The following is a 16,049-nucleotide window of genomic DNA, read 5'->3' as shown; positions in this document are numbered from 1 at the left end:
ATTCTTACTGGACCTTTTTAAATTTAGGGATTCCAGTAGTTCAACTTTTTAGCTGAGTTCACCATAGCGTTAGCATGTGGCTAATTGAGCTACATAAAAGGCAGCTAGCTAGCTGAAGGCATTTTGTTCTCAATATATATTTTTGTAAGCATTCACTCATTAGCTTAGCAGAAATGTAGGTAGTGCTAGCTGGTGCTGTTTTACACCCATTAGTCAGCACTTTGAAGGAATTGTCAGCAAGTGTTTGTGTTGGCGCCGGCAGGGACGGGCGGCTTCAGGTGCGGGATCAGATCCTGGTGATAAACGGACGCCCCCTGGTGGCGGGGATGAGCCACCAGCAGGCGCTCACTTTGTTGCAGCAACCTGGCGAGACGGTGGAGCTGCTGGTGGCGAGGGACCGCCCATCCAGGGTATCATCAGCATCGACACTGGCGGTGGATGACAAAGACGCGGTAGGTGATGGGAGGTCACTGTTAGGCCACACCCCTATGTCACAGTGACTTTTTTATCGACTTCAACGTGAGAGCCGGAGTCGGCGCTCCCCAAGAGTGTGTCCAAAGCAGAGAAAAGCGACCTTGATATTAAGCAGCCCTCATGCTAATTGCTGGTCATGTGATGTCAGCTTTGTTTCTAATGACTCTCACTCACACTGACCCTCTTATTTCTTACTTCTTCTCCGCCTCACTGACTGCAATTATCCCCGCCTTCCTTTCCTCTGTTGAAATCCCACCTTCATTGAGGTCACATGAATAGAGTTTGGTATCATTTACGTATTCCCCCGATATTGGTTCTTTTGAAGTGTTGTCTGAAAACACGTGTAGTTTTAGAGCAACATTAGCATTGTTAGCATCTCTGTTTTTAAGAGACTCCTGAGTGTGGCACAGCAAGGATGCTAGATATGTACTAGAAATATTACTACGTCACTTTCATTTTGACATATCGTGTCAAAAAACACGTGTAGTTTTAGAGCAACATTAGCATTGTTAGCATCTCTGTTTTTAAGAAAGACTCCTGAGTGTGGCACAGCAAGGATGCTAGATATATACTAGAAATATTACTACAGCGACGCTTTCATGTTGGCATTTCCTGTCAAAAAATGTGTGTATTTTTACTGTAATGTTAGCATTGTTAGCCTCTCTGTTTTTAAGAAAGACTCCTGTGTGGCACAGCAAGGATGCTAGATATATACTAGAAATATTACTACAGCGACACTTTCATGTTGGCATTTCCTGTCAAAAAATGTGTGTATTTTTACAGTAATGTTAGCATTAGCATTGTTAGCCTCTCTGTTTTTAAGAAAGACTCCTGGGTGTGGCACAGCAAGGATGGTACATATATACTAGAAATATTACTACAACAACACTTTCATTTTGGCATGTCCTGTCTGAAGACAAACGTGTATTTTTACAGCAAGTTAGCATTAGCATTGTTAGCATCTCTGTTTTGAACAAAGACTCCTGCGTGTGGAACAGCAAGGATGCTAGGTAAATACTAGAAATCTCATTCCAACGTCACTTTCATTTTGACATGGTGGTCCAATGTGGCCCTCGGTGACCCTCTTGTCCTGTCCTGTTAGGGTCAGTGGGGTCACGTGGAGGAGATCCAGCTGGTGAACGACGGTTCCGGTTTGGGCTTTGGTATCGTGGGCGGGAAGACCGCCGGCGTGGTGGTGAGGACTCTCCTCCGAGACAGCGTGGCTGACAGGGTACGTATACTCCTGCAGGGGGCGCCAATTGATGGCCTGCTTGTAAAACTCCTCCAGGTCAAAGGGCAAGGGAGCGAGGACAGAACAGTGTAGCTCAGCAACTTGGAGGGAACTAATCTCACATCATGTCCTCTCTTTTCTGCCCTCCAAACAGGACGGGCGTCTCCGCACAGGTGACCACATCCTTCGCATTGGGGCCACGCCCACCAGTGGTCTCACCAGTGATCAGGTGGTCAAGGTACTGCAAGGGTGCGGGAGTCATGTGACCATGCTGATAGCCAGAGACCCGTGGAGCCAGGGGACAAATGCCCCGCCTCCTCCGCCGCCCCCAGACTCCGCCCCGGTGTCCGCAATACCCCCGCCACTTCCAGAGCAGCCTCCCCAGCGGCGGGCCAGCAGGATGGTAAGCAGCGCCTTAGTCTCGTACAGAATACTTCCTGCTTCCTACTCACTGGCCTAGTGGTTAGATGGGTAGGTTGTGAGTTCAAACCCCGGCCGAGTCATACCAAAGACTATACAAATGGGAGCCATTACCTCCCTGCTTGGCACTCAGCATCAAGGGTTAGAATTGGGGGTTAAATCACCAAAAATGATTCCCGGGGGCTGCCACCGCTGCTGCTCACTGCTCCCCTCACCTCCCAGGGGGTGATCAAGGGGATGGGTCAAATGCAGAGGACACATTTCACCACACCTAGTGTGTGTGTGTGTGTGACTGTCATTGGTACTTTAACTTTAACTTCCCACTTCCTTTTTCAGCCCAACTTGGAGGGCTACGAGATCCATGAGGTTCCGCTGACCAAGAAGGACGGACAGAGCCTGGGAATCTCCATCATCGGACACAACCCCCTCACCAGCCAAGGTAGCTTCTTCTTCCCTTCTGCCACTGCTTGTTAGCTAGCCATAAGGCGCTCTCGTCCTCCTCAGATGCGGTAGGCGTGTTCATCAAGAACGTGGTCCCAGGCAGCGCCGCGGATCACAGCGGAAATATCCGAGTGCACGACCGTCTGATTGGCGTGAGGACAAGACAACGGAACCACGTGACCATCACAATTCCAAATTTGTCATCTTTTCCTTCTTTTTGTCCCCGCAGATGGACGACGTCAGCCTGCACGGTCTGACCAATCAGGAAGTTGTGGAGGTGATGAAGCGGACTGGCAGGACCGTGGTCCTGACTTTGGTCAGGAAGAAGACCAAAACTCTCGAGAGGTCCCTAGACAGAGGTACCGTTTTACTTCAGGCCTTTTTCCACCAAAAGTTCAGGAACTTTTAGTTCCTGTAGAATAGTGTTTTTTGTTTCTGCAGGGGTGTCGAACTCACTTTAGCTCAGGGGCCGCTTGAAGATAAGTCTGTGCACATGCGGGCAGGACTATTAAAATCATGGCATTAAAAGTAATAAATAAAGATTGTTTTCTTTTTCTTATTTTGGCCAAAAATAGAACAAACACATTCTGGAAATATTACAATAAAAATATAGAAAAAACTAGCGGCAGCAGTAAAGTTTAGATCCATGAAGGAAAGAAGAAAGTGAATGAATGTTTATAACTGAAATACATTTACATATGCATAAAAATGTGTTTTCTTTTGTATTATTTTTTAATGAATGAAGTAACATTTATGACAACCTTTTTCCAAAACACAATCTAGAATGTGAGATATAACAGGATCATGCATACATTTATCATTTGTTTTCAAATAGCTTACAAAAAAGTGGGACCCCAAAAATGTACTGTGGGACCCCATTTTCAAAAATTCTTAGCGCCAACACTGATGGAGTATTGGTGCGTGCAAAACAGCAGCAGGTTGTAATACTAATCAAATATCATCCCATAGATCATTCATTCCTGGGCCGGATCTGGCCCACGGGCCTTGACTTTGACACATATGACTGCATTTCACAGATCCGGTTAGTTTATACAAATTTCCACACTATAGCATGTAAATAAACAGACAACATTAGGTCATATTTATTTTACTTAAGTGTAACCATGAATTGATTTTGTGGACCCCGACTTAAACAAGTTGAAAAACTTATTGGGGTGTTACCATTTAGTTTCAAGTTTCAAGTTTATTATTCTTCGGTCAATTTAGTGGTCAATTGTACGGAATATGTACTGTACTGTGCAATCTACTAATAAAAGTTTCAATCAATCAAGTCTGTAAGCAAATACAAAGCAATAATATACTAAACAGTCTGATTTAAAAACAATGTGTATTGAATTGATCATAAAGAGTTAAGCTTTTGTCCGCATTGTCCAACGGTCAGAAAGTCAGTAAATCTTCAGCAAATGATGAATTCATGAGGTCAGGCAAGTCCTTATGGTCCATTTCAGCTGTAAAGAACCATATATTAATGTGAGTGTTTATCTTACGGTGACAACAAACGCATCAGATTTAGCATTAGCCTGTCAGCATTAGCATTCGCCTCACTTGGGTGGAGGCTAATAACTGCACAAATGGTGTGTGCATAGTGAATATTTGATGATTTACTCGTCCTTTATTTCACATTCCTCTTCAAACAAGGATGTTGGAGTCGCCGCTTCCACTTCCGGCCGAATACTTCATGTTCCTCTGTAAATACATTTAAAAAGAAGTCTTTCCACTTCTTGTAGTTTACCATGTTGAAATGAAGTTTGTAAAGAATAATAAACAGCATACTGGTTTAAATGAGCAAGTTGTCCCGCACACTGTAATGGCGGATGAAACAAGGAATACAACGTTTTAGGAACTCTCCCAACTGTGTTCAACCAATCAGCAGTCGACAGCACAGCCCACCCCCTCTAAAGCTCCTGGAACCTTTTGAAAGTCCCACCTCACTACTAGGAACTAAATCTAGTTCCTGAAAAACTAAATCTAGTTCTTGGTGGAAACACAGGGGGAACTTTATTTATCTGGGGAAAATGGGAAAGTTCCTGAAAAAGGATTGTGTGTGTGTGTGTGTGTGTGTTGTGGCAATGCTTACTTAATGGGGACATCACTCAGTTTACACAGTCACCTTTAGGGGACCTCTGACGGTATGGGGACAAAAAAAACAGGTCCCCTAAAGGTAAACCTTTTTAAATGATAGTCAGGTCCATTCTGAAGATGCCTAAGTCATTTTTAAGCTTTGGCCCATAAAAAAATAGTCCTCAGTAGTCATGTACAAATTTGTGTGAATTATGCAAAATTATTTAAATGTGGTCCCCATGAACCATATGAAGTCTTTTTCCCCAGGGTCCCCTGTAAGAATGATGAGCACATGACTTCATCAATCCACAGATTTAAAGACGTGTATGAGCTAACTGGCCAGTGGACATTTTACACCATTTTTATTATGCCTCCACAACTGTAGAAAGGCTGGTCCCCACAAGTCATGATCACACACTTGCTCCCCATTCCAAATGATAACCAGTCTGTGTGTGGGTGTGTGCTGTATGTGTGTGTGTGTGTGTTAGTGGAGTCTTCTCGGGGGTCACTGCGGAGGTCGCCGGAGGAAACGCACAACAGAATCAACGGTGAGTGAGCACACACACACACACACACACACACACACACACACACACACACACACAGTCTCATACTGCTTGTTTCCTGATCTGTCTTCTTTGTGGCACTTGTGTTGTTGATCAATAAACTAAACACACATTTCCACTCCAATGTTGCACAGCAGCACATATTAGATTTATGTTAAACTGGGAAAGATGAAACATTTGATGTAAGCTGATTTCTCCTCTCTTTGTATCGCTTGTTCGCTGTCAAAGTGGCCAAAACGCCACGCTAGCCATTGGCACGCCGCGCTGCTGCTTGGCTGTAGCTTGTGTGACAAGCTGGCAGCGATGTACGAGGGTGTTTATTCATCTGTACGCCGCAGATTAATGACGCTGCGAGGCGCGCTTAGCAATGCTAATTTAATCTAAACACCGCTGCAGTGTTTTGTTTTGTTTTTTTCCCCTTGAGTAACGCCAGGTTGTGCAGTGCATGTTTGCGCCACATCTTAACAGTCTGGTAACCGCGGCATCAAGTTTTATCAAGGAAGACGACAACTGCAAAAGTGTTAGTGGACACTTGAGGAGGACTTCCTCTTGAAGGCTGGGCTGAAGCATGTAGCGTTTGATGGCTAGCTAACATCTTACTGCCTTCAGCTCCAGATGCGGCACTGAAGGCCAAGTGGCAGCAGTCTTTGGGTCCACACTACCAAGTCCTGGTGAGATGTCCACTTGTTGTGTGTCGTGTTTCAAGTGTGTAACATGAGTGTGTTGGCAGGTAATAAACTTGGATCCTGTGATTGAAGACGATGCTGAGCTTCAGAGGTCCTCCAAGGTAACGCACTCTCCCCACTCTATGCCACTTCATCCCCGTAGTCACGTGACGTGTCATGTTGGCGTCCGCAGCTGCTGCCCGTCCACATGTTGCGACTCGGCGTGGAGTTGGACTCGTTTGACGGTCACCACTACATCTCCTCTGTGGCACCAGGAGGCCCCGTGGACAAACACGGCGTCCTGAGACCGGAGGACGAGCTGCTGGAGGTGAGGACACGGTGGTGTTTCGCACCATGGCTAGCTAAGCTAACACGCTGGCATGCAGTGTTCATGATGTACAACTGTGTTCCAAATCATTATGCAAAGTACATTTTACTCAAATGTTCATAAATAATTGATGCAAATGTCAGTCAGTATAATTTTCAAGTCATCAGTAGATCGTTTAATGCAAATTTCATTGAACAAATCTCAAAATGATAACAGTATTTTTACAGTAAATAATTTAAAGTCCAATCTTCCAAATTATTAAACACAACAGCGTTTCAAGAACTTTTATAGGCTGTAAAGAACTTAAAATGGTCACGTGTTGAATTTTCAGTATTATAAGACCATATAAATGAAAATAATTTTGATTGAACAGGCCGAGTTACATGTTAATATAGGACCGCTTGCTTGATATCACTTCATAAGCCTTGCATCCATTGAACTTGTGACTTCTTGGACAGTTTCAGCTTTAAGTTCTTTGCAGGATGTTAGATAAATATGAACTGTCTCCCACCCTCATAGATCTTTTGCTTGATGGTGCTCCACAGGTTGTTAATAGGGTTGAGGTCAGGAGAGGATGGTGTTTCTCTCCTCTTATGCCCATAGCAGCCAGGGACTCAGTGGTGTTCATTGCAGCATGAGATGGGGCATTGTCATGCATCAAGATGATTTTTTTGTCGGTTCTTCTTTTTGTACCATGGAAGAAAGTGGTCAGTCAGAAACTCTACATACTTTGCAGAGGTCATTTTAACACCCTCAGGGACCCTAAAGGGACCTACCAGCTCTCTCCCCATAATTCCAGCCTAAAACATGACACCCCCACCCCCTTGCTGCCGTCTCAGCCTTGTTGGGACTTTGTGGCCATTCTCCAACCATCCAGCAGCCATCTGGATCGCTTGCATCGCTAAACAAAACTGTTTGAAAATGAGTCTTCATGTATTCCTGAGCCCACTGCAAGCGTTCCTGCTTGTGAGCATTGTTTAGGGGTGGCCGGATATTAGCTTTAAGCACACTTGTAAACTTCTTGAGGATCCTACACCTTGAGGTTCGTGGGACTCCAGAGGCACCAGCGGCTTCAAATACTGCTTTGCAATGGCCTTTTAGCAGCTTCTCTCTTAATCCCATGAAGGAGACTTTTTTTAAATGTTGCCTTTATCTGCACAAACTCGCCTGTGCTCTGAATCAGCAACACATTTCTTTAAAGTTTGACGATCACGCATACGTTTTTTGGAAATATCCAATGTTTTCCTACCCTGAGCAAGGTAGTGTACTATCTTACTCTTTTCAGCAGCTGAGAGATGGTTTTTCTTCCCCATATGGCTTGAAACCTGTGGCCTGCTTTATAATGTGCAACATCACTTTTAAGCAGTTTTCCTTTGACTGGGCTCACCTGGGAGACTTTTTATCACAGGTGTCTGAGATTGATGTCAATACACACAATACCATCCAACAAAAAATGTTTTGGACTCTTAAATCCAATTTGCATAACAACTTGGTAAATGTGTGTGTTCTCCTCCAGCTTAATGATGTGCAGCTGTATGGAAAGTCTCGTCGGGAGGTGATCTCTTTCCTCAAGGAAGTGCCCCCCCCTTTCACGCTGGTGTGCTGCCGACACGCCGCCCTCGACACGGAAGCAGAAAAAGAGTTGGAATATGAATTAGGACAACGACCAGGAAGCAGCGTGGAGGACGTATGTCCAGTATTGATCTTCATTATTAAAATGATTACTATAATAAAGTGTGTGTGCGTTTGTCAGTTGGAGGTAAAACTGGCGTCGGCTCTTTGCAGTCAAACGAGCGAGATGCAACAGGAGCACCAGGAAACCATGCAGGTGAATTGTGTTCTTTAAGCTGCACTTGCCTCGCTGTGCACAGTCCAATCTAAAGGCTGTGTCGCATGATGTCCAGCTACTACACGGCCATCTTGTTGGCCACCGACCGCTGGTGGCTAATGAAGAAGTTTAATAGCGCGGGAACATTTGTTCTTTTGTGGACGTTTTCTGAAATGTGATGTGACAGCAGGTCATGGAGGTGGAAGAGGAGGAAGGGGAGAGGAGTGAACACAGCCAAGAAGAGGAGGAGGAGGAGCTGGCTCTCTGGTCCACCAATGTTGACATGTTGGAGTTGCACAAGGAGGCAGATCGAGGTCTGGGCTTCAGCATCCTGGACTACCAGGTAACATAACTGCTTCCTTAGTGAGCATCCGCTCTGCTTTGTCTTTGGAGGAACTTGAGGAAATACTCCTCAGCCGACAAACCCCCCAACTTCCACCCCCTCCACATGCCTAGCACTTTGTCTTTAGGCGCAGCTTCACCTCTTAGACCTCCTCCCTGAGCTGAGGGGGTGGAGCGAACTCCAGGTGAAGTCCCGGGTGGTCTTTGTGCATGCTACACCCGCCCAGGGGGGGGGTTTCCTCCCAATCTCTTACCTCTGTGTGTGTGTTACATATACGCACACGAGTATGCACAATGCTGTGCTAAAGTCTAATCAAGCACAGCCCACAGTGGAGTTAGCTTCTAAACATAGAAATGCATCAAATAATCTTCTTGTAATTCTCTTCAAATAAGCCTAAATGTGTGTCCTATAACAACTCTAATAGTACAAATATTGAACTACAAGGTTCCTAACCTGAAAATAACTCATGTGACTGAAAGTAACAGGAGTGAGTTTTTAGCAAAGAATGATTAAATATAGCCACATGCTAATACAGTGCTTTTCAATTATTTTCTGTTACGCCTCCCCGGGAAGAAGAAAACATTTTGCGTCTCCGCCGTCACTATAAATAGTATCATTCGTCTATAAAATTGTTAAAAGTACACCTCTGCATAACAGTGTGTCCTTATTAACATTGAAAACCTCTAAACAATTAAAAAATAGATACCAACTTACAACAAAGAATAACTTTATTAACATTGTTTTTAGTCTGTAACAGAAAATATATGAAGTGCATCAATTTGCCTGAAATGTAAAAAAATGTATTAACAATAAACATTTTTTTGACCTACCTGAGCCATTTGATGCTGAAAAATAAAACTAAATGAATAATAATGAATTTAAATTGATCAGCAACATTAATTTAGGAGTGCAAAAAATATATCCTACAAAACTAAATTGTATAAAACAGTTTCTTTCTACACATTTTTTTAATAAATCAAATTGCGAGTCAGAATGAATGTCTATATTGAGCACGTTTTGCAGTGCACAAGCAGGATTTCAACCATGATATAACATAATACTGATAAAGCATGTCACATGTCCCGGACTTAATTGTGAATTGTAGCTTTTAGAAAAACTTATAGTTGGAATAAGGAGTAACACAAAAAGGTCAAAACATATTTATTAAATCTGAAGAATTTTATGATGAAGTCTAATTTTAGGACAGGCAGCAAATGCGTTTTTGAAGTGTTTAGGGTAGTTTAATTTTATCTTTTGAATTTAATTCATCAAATATTCAATTAGATAAATGTGCAGGATGCTTTGTCTGTAAAAAAAAAAAAGACATTTAGAAATCCTGGAGAGACACAACTGGTTGTGTTATTGCCACTGGATGTCATTATTAGCATTGTCAGCAACACGTTGATGAAACACGGCTCTTGTATTAGTATCAGTCTATTTTTTTAGAAGCCTAAATTATGGCAACACATTGTGAGTAGCGTTGTGTTTGAACTTGTATTGTGTGTGTGTGCCAACAGCTGCCGTGAAAAGTCTAGTTTGTGTTGGACTTGATGAAACTTGGGAGGCGCAAACATGTCAAAAGTAAAAGTCTAAAATGTATTTTTTTCCCCAGCTGCTTGGAATACTTTGACACGGTAAAGGTCTTCCAGTTCCCAAAATGAAGTGTAGCTCTTCTGTAGGAGGAGACGCTGACTCTCAGCACCTGTAGCCATCTTGGTGCGTCTAAAAATACAAACTTGGCAAGCTGCGCCGCGCCGACGCTGCCCCGGCTTCACCACCAGGGAATGCACCAAATGTGTGTGCACGTTGCTTTGAGTGTCTCGGAGGTGTTTGCCCTCCGTCCTCGGGGTTTACTCGGGTCGGCTCTTTTCAGCCCTTCCACCTCTTAAACTTGACTCTCAGCTGGAGTGGATCCTTTCTCCGCATCTTTGCTCTCAAAAGTGCACCAACTTGACTGCCCTCTAGTCAACATGCAAACTACAACTTCTACTACTCCACACTCCCCACCCATCCTCTGTCCTGTCACAAGAACACACTCCTACTCTTTCTGGACAGTGGACACTTCATTAGGTACACCATCTAATGCCTATCATGTTACAAACATAATAATATTCACTTTCCATTGACAATACATAATTGCTTCGGATTAATGTAAGCTCTGTGTATGTTACAGTAGAGGTTCTTAACCTGTTTACCTCCCTGCCCAACTTTTCCACTACAGAAGGGCCCGGGGCCCGCTCAAATATCAACACCGAATTAGTAATCATACTCTTGATTTTTTATGTATTCAATATCTAACCTACTTACAGTTTACAACCTTGTCAAATGATATGAAACCATAATCACAAAGATGATTATTTATTTAGAACATAAACCTTAGTTGCAGGCAATTATGTTGTATGAAATAAAATAAAAATAGTGAATATGTTTCTTAACTAAACTGTCAATAAAATTAAAGTGCAAATGAAACTACGGCTGCACCACTTTAGTCATATTTTTTGCGCTTGAGAAACTTCTCTATGACTTTAGCTCTCGACTTCTTCTGTTTGATATTGTCATTACTGCCACAAGTGGTGGAAAAGTGTATTACAGTATTAGTACCACAGCTGAGAAAGCGTTATTTTGCTGTGTTACAGTACAGCTGTACATGCATGACAGTGACTACATATTATTTGTTTTTACTCCTAAATTGTGACATTCCAGTACACAATGGTGTCATTACGCTAGAGTTTTCTTAAAGTTATTACTTGGATATTTTATATTCCTTCGCCTTAAAAAAGTTAAAAGTTAAAGTTAAACTTTTAACTTTTTGAAGTTAAAGTTAAAAAAGTTAAAGTACCAATGACAGTCACACACACACTAGGTGTGGTGAAATTTGTCCTCTGCATTTGACCCATCCCCTTGATCACCCCCCGGGAGGTGAGGGGAGCAGTGGGCAGCAGCGGTGCCGCGCCCGGGAATAATTTTTTGGTGATTTAACCCCCAATTCCAACCCTTGATGCTGAGTGCCAAGCAGGGAGGTAATGGCTCCCATTTTTATAGTCTTTGGTATGACCCGGCCGGGGTTTGAACTCACAACCTACCCATCTCAGGGCGGACACTCTAACCACTAGGCCACTGAGTAGGTTAAGTTGACCTCATGGTCTGGTCACTTCCTGAATGTCCTCCATCACTTCCTATGGCACGCTCAATAGTGACCTCTGACCTCAGTGCTTCCCTCCAAACGTTTGGAATGTGTTCTGTGGTCTTTGTCTCCCCCTGCTGGTCACTGCCACCTTCGTTGTGCTTCACCTTTACATGTTGTTTATTTTACCGTCTTAACCAGAGGTGTCAAAGTGGTTTTCACTGAGGGCCACATGGCAGTGATGTTTGGCTTCTAACAGTCAATGCTATTATTACACCATTTTTAATGCATTGTATTAGTAGATTTTTAGAAAACTAAAATGTAAAAAAAAATATGGTAAGTTGCAATAATTTCACCTTAAAATGTAGTGTATATTACTGTAAATACAAAAACAGTACTGCTGTTTTTATGGTTAAAAAAAGGCAGCTCAGTTGCCAGGAATATTTTTTTTACTGTAAATAAAAAAAACTGCAATTTTACAGTAAAATTTTGGCACCCGAGCTGCCAGGTTTTTTTTGTTTGTTTTTCTGTTTTTACCGCAAATCAACAAGTGTAGATTTGTGGGTGTATTACAGTAAATGCCAAAACGGCACCACAGATAATTACTGTAAAAAAGTACAGTTTTTTTCATTTAGAGAAAAATGCTGTAAAAACCACAGTAAATTTCACAATTTTACCATGAAAACTTTTGCTACTTCTACACTGCACAATTTGATGGATAACTTGCTTTGAAATCATTAATAGTATTTATTTCTATTTAAAAAATGGTTTGAATGTTTGGTAATATATTTTTGTAAAATTAGATATTCGAGTTAACATAATTTGCTACTTTTACATTGCACAATTTGATGGATAACTTATTTTGAAATCATTAATGTTAGTATTTATTTGTATTTAAAAAATGGTTTGAATGTTTGATGATACATTTTTGCAAAATTAGATAATATTTTAGTTAACATAATTTGCGATTACATGGAGTACATATATATTTTTTCTCCCAAAATAGAAAGAAAGAATGCATTTAGTAAGAAAAGTTACAGTACTTTATTGATACATGTTATTTCCGGGCCAAATAAAATGAAGTGGCGGGCCACGACTTTGACACCTGTGGTGTTAACCGTTCAAAGACTTTCCTTCCTCGGGCCCCGAGGATGTCTCACTCTGTTGAAAAATGGAACACCAGAGTGTGTTTTGTAGCCTCACTCCCAGAGGATGAAACAATTGAATATTTTGGGGTCAGGCTGCAATAGTTGCTGACATTTATGTCATGTGTTTCCTCTCCAGGACCCACTGGATCCCGCTCGCTGCGTGATGGTGATCCGCTCTCTGGTTCCCGGCGGCTCGGCCGAAACACACGGAGGTCTGCTTCCTGGAGACCAGCTGGTGTCTGTGAACAGCATCCTGCTGGACCAGCTGAGCCTGGCCCAGGCCGTGGAGGTCCTCAAGTCCGCCCCGCCAGGTGTCGTCCGTCTGGGCATCCGCACGCCTCTGGTGGTAAGCGCCCACCTTAAGCAGGTCACCTGGAGGCGAGTGGTCATTTACTGGCAGCTTCCTGTACACAGGTGGAGGGCGGCGGGCTCGATGGCGACCAGATGTCAGTCAGAGACATGCCTCAATTGCAGGTAACATCAACTTCACCTCTCGCCAATATGGCCGCCATGTCTCCTAACTGCCGTACGTCAACTCTTCAAAAATGTCTTTGACATCTTGCCAGTTTGATCTTCATCCTCGTCTGCCCCGACGTCTCTCTCACCTTCCTCCTCTCCTTCATCCTTCCTGCTCTTCTTCTTCATCCCTCCTCCTCTCCTTTTCTCCTTACCGCCGTCTCACAGAGTTGCTGAGTCAGCGGCATGTGGGGACGCTGCAAAGTGCTCCATCAGCTCAACAGCCATCACTGCACTCTTAAGTGGAGCGGGGGAGGGGATGCAAGGGGCTTTGGGGGTTGCCGTCACGGACACTTTGGTAGGAAGTACTACTGCAGTATCGCGGCAGGAAACACTAGTACAGTTTTTTCCACTGAGGGCCACAGACTGGCAAATGGGGGCCGGTTTCACCTTCAAAACCAGTACAATATAGAGCAGGCCTGGGCAATTATTTAGACTCGGCGGGCCAAATTTAGAGACAAAAATGTGTCTGGGGGCCAGTATATCTATCTACCTATGTATGTATACACCACATCTGCTGTACACTATGTGTGCTTGGCTCCTATTTTTAACAACACTAATACAAAACCTCACAATAATGTGTGATTCAATGCTTATGACAGACCGCCCTGAAACACGGAATGGAGTTAAACATTTTTTTACTGAATGAGACACCCAGAATGTACATGAAAATAAAGAATGTGGGATTTACAATATTAACTATGAAGGATAAAACACTGAATATTGACAACAAAAGAACGTCACACACCCTCTCCATCTACATATTTTACAATTAAGGGAAATGCAACAAACAGCCAAATATGAACACGAAGGGTAAAAAACCCCACCTACAATCTGATTTATGTGATATATACGCAAGCTTTACAACTTTGTTGTAAAAACCTCCTTCTGCGTCTGTCCCTGACACCCACATTTCACACTCTGGAAACACTCTGTGGAAACACTCCCCACCCACACTGAGCTGCTGTGACTTACATGACCAAAGTAACTCATTAGATGACCATAGTAACTCATTAGATGACCATAGTAACTCATTAGATAAGCATAGTAACTCATTAGATGACTATAGTAACTCATTAGATGACCATAGTAACTCATTAGATAAGCATAGTAACTCATTAGATGACCAAAGTAACTCATTAGATGACCAAAGTAACTCATTAGATGACCATAGTAACTCATTAGATGACCAAAGTAACTCATTAGATGACCATAGTAACTCATTAGACGACCATAGTAACTCATTAGATGACCATAGTAAGTAATTAGATGAGCATAGTAACTCATTACATGACCATAGTAACTCATTAGATGAGCATAGTAACTCATTAGACGACCATAGTAACTCATTAGACGACCATAGTAACTCATTAGATGACCATAGTAAGTAATTAGATGAGCATAGTAACTCATTACATGACCATAGTAACTCATTAGATGAGCATAGTAACTCATTAGACGACCATAGTAACTCATTAGATGACCATAGTAAGTAATTAGATGAGCATAGTAACTCATTAGATGACCATAGTAACTCATTAGATGAGCATAGTAACTCATTAGATGAGCATAGTAACTCATTAGATGAGCATAGTAACTCATTAGATGAGCATAGTAACTAGTATATGATGCAGATTCCAAGCATGTAAATACTTAGTATAGTTGAAGACTTATGGTCATTCTAAAAGATGAGTGCACATCATAATGGCAGCTACACTTTACATCTTAAACATCTAAAACAGTTATTTGGGAATGTCCAGCAGGCCAGATTGAAAAGCTTAACGGGCCGCATGTGGCCCCCGGACCTTAATTTGCCCAGGTCTGATATAGAGATTTTTTTCCAAAAACTTAAAAAATGCAATTTTGGTAGAAGTTTTGTGTGAATGCTGAGGAGCCAAAGCTGAACTGAAATATTAACAATTAGCACGCTGGCCAGTAGGTGTGTCCAAAAAGTTGATTTTCAGATTAATCGCAATTCCCTTTTGTAACGATTCAAAACAAATCAAAAATCTATTTTTTTAATTGTATTTATTTATTTTATTTTTTTCAATGTGTCCTGTCCAGCCACTCAGGCAAATCATATTTTTGATGTAAATGCCCACATCTGCTGTACACATTTACTTTTGTCTTATTTGTATTTAACGTTATTAAATGTTGGGGAAGCATTTTATTCAACAAAACCAGTTTTATTTTAAGACGTATTTTCCGGACCATAGGGCGCACCGGATTATAAGGCGCACTGCCGATGAGCGGGTCTAGTCAGGTCTATTTTCATACAAAAAACACTTCCTTGTGGTCTACATACCGTGTAATGGTGGTTCTTTGCTCAAAATGTTGCATAGATGATGTTTTACACATCATCTTCAACTCACTTTGACAGTCTCTTCAAGATGCACCGTTTTGTGGGCGGGTCTTATTTACGAGGCTCACCTTCGGCAGCATCTTTTCTGCGTCAGCCATGTTGTAGCGGTGTAGCTTGCGGCTTCATAGCTTACCAAAGTCATATTAAAACATTTTGATGGATTTTTGAGCGCCGTGTGTAATGTTCTATATTTTCAATGGAACATATAAAACGTTGGTGTTGTTTACTTAAATCATATTGCAGTCTACACGTATCTCTTATGTGTGACTGCCATCATATTGCAGTCCACACGTATCTCTTATGTGTGACTGCCATCATATTGCAGTCTACACGTATCTCTTATGTGTGACTGCCATCATATTGCAGTCTACACGTATCTCTTATGTGTGACTGCCATCATATTGCAGTCTACACGTATCTCTTATGTGTGACTGCCATCATATTGCAGTCTACACGTATCTCTTGTGTGTGACTGCCATCATATTGCAGTCTACACGTATCTCTTATGTGTGACTGTCATC

At 42.3% G+C, this 16,049-nt stretch overlaps 1 protein-coding gene across 2 annotated transcripts in view; it reads left to right on the top strand.

Annotated features, from left to right (window-relative positions):
• The window catches only part of patj (PATJ crumbs cell polarity complex component), a 51,539-nt gene that overhangs the window by 11,734 nt on the left and 23,756 nt on the right, over positions 1 to 16,049 (top strand). For both annotated transcript variants that reach the window (XM_062039158.1, XM_062039159.1), the window contains exons 6-20: positions 263 to 452; positions 1,577 to 1,705; positions 1,860 to 2,108; positions 2,462 to 2,564; positions 2,630 to 2,718; positions 2,796 to 2,925; positions 5,137 to 5,196; positions 5,824 to 5,885; positions 5,945 to 6,001; positions 6,073 to 6,207; positions 7,724 to 7,894; positions 7,961 to 8,035; positions 8,223 to 8,378; positions 12,787 to 12,996; positions 13,065 to 13,124. In XM_062039158.1, the coding sequence (XP_061895142.1) occupies positions 263 to 452; positions 1,577 to 1,705; positions 1,860 to 2,108; positions 2,462 to 2,564; positions 2,630 to 2,718; positions 2,796 to 2,925; positions 5,137 to 5,196; positions 5,824 to 5,885; positions 5,945 to 6,001; positions 6,073 to 6,207; positions 7,724 to 7,894; positions 7,961 to 8,035; positions 8,223 to 8,378; positions 12,787 to 12,996; positions 13,065 to 13,124 (1,876 nt within the window). The remainder of the gene's footprint in view (positions 1 to 262; positions 453 to 1,576; positions 1,706 to 1,859; positions 2,109 to 2,461; positions 2,565 to 2,629; positions 2,719 to 2,795; positions 2,926 to 5,136; positions 5,197 to 5,823; positions 5,886 to 5,944; positions 6,002 to 6,072; positions 6,208 to 7,723; positions 7,895 to 7,960; positions 8,036 to 8,222; positions 8,379 to 12,786; positions 12,997 to 13,064; positions 13,125 to 16,049) is intronic.

This window comes from Entelurus aequoreus, linkage group LG27 (assembly GCF_033978785.1).
Source record: "Entelurus aequoreus isolate RoL-2023_Sb linkage group LG27, RoL_Eaeq_v1.1, whole genome shotgun sequence".
NCBI lineage: Eukaryota > Metazoa > Chordata > Actinopteri > Syngnathiformes > Syngnathidae > Entelurus > Entelurus aequoreus.
The sequence above is the reverse complement of the archived record's forward strand: the minus strand, read 5'-3'. Positions and strand labels throughout refer to the sequence as shown.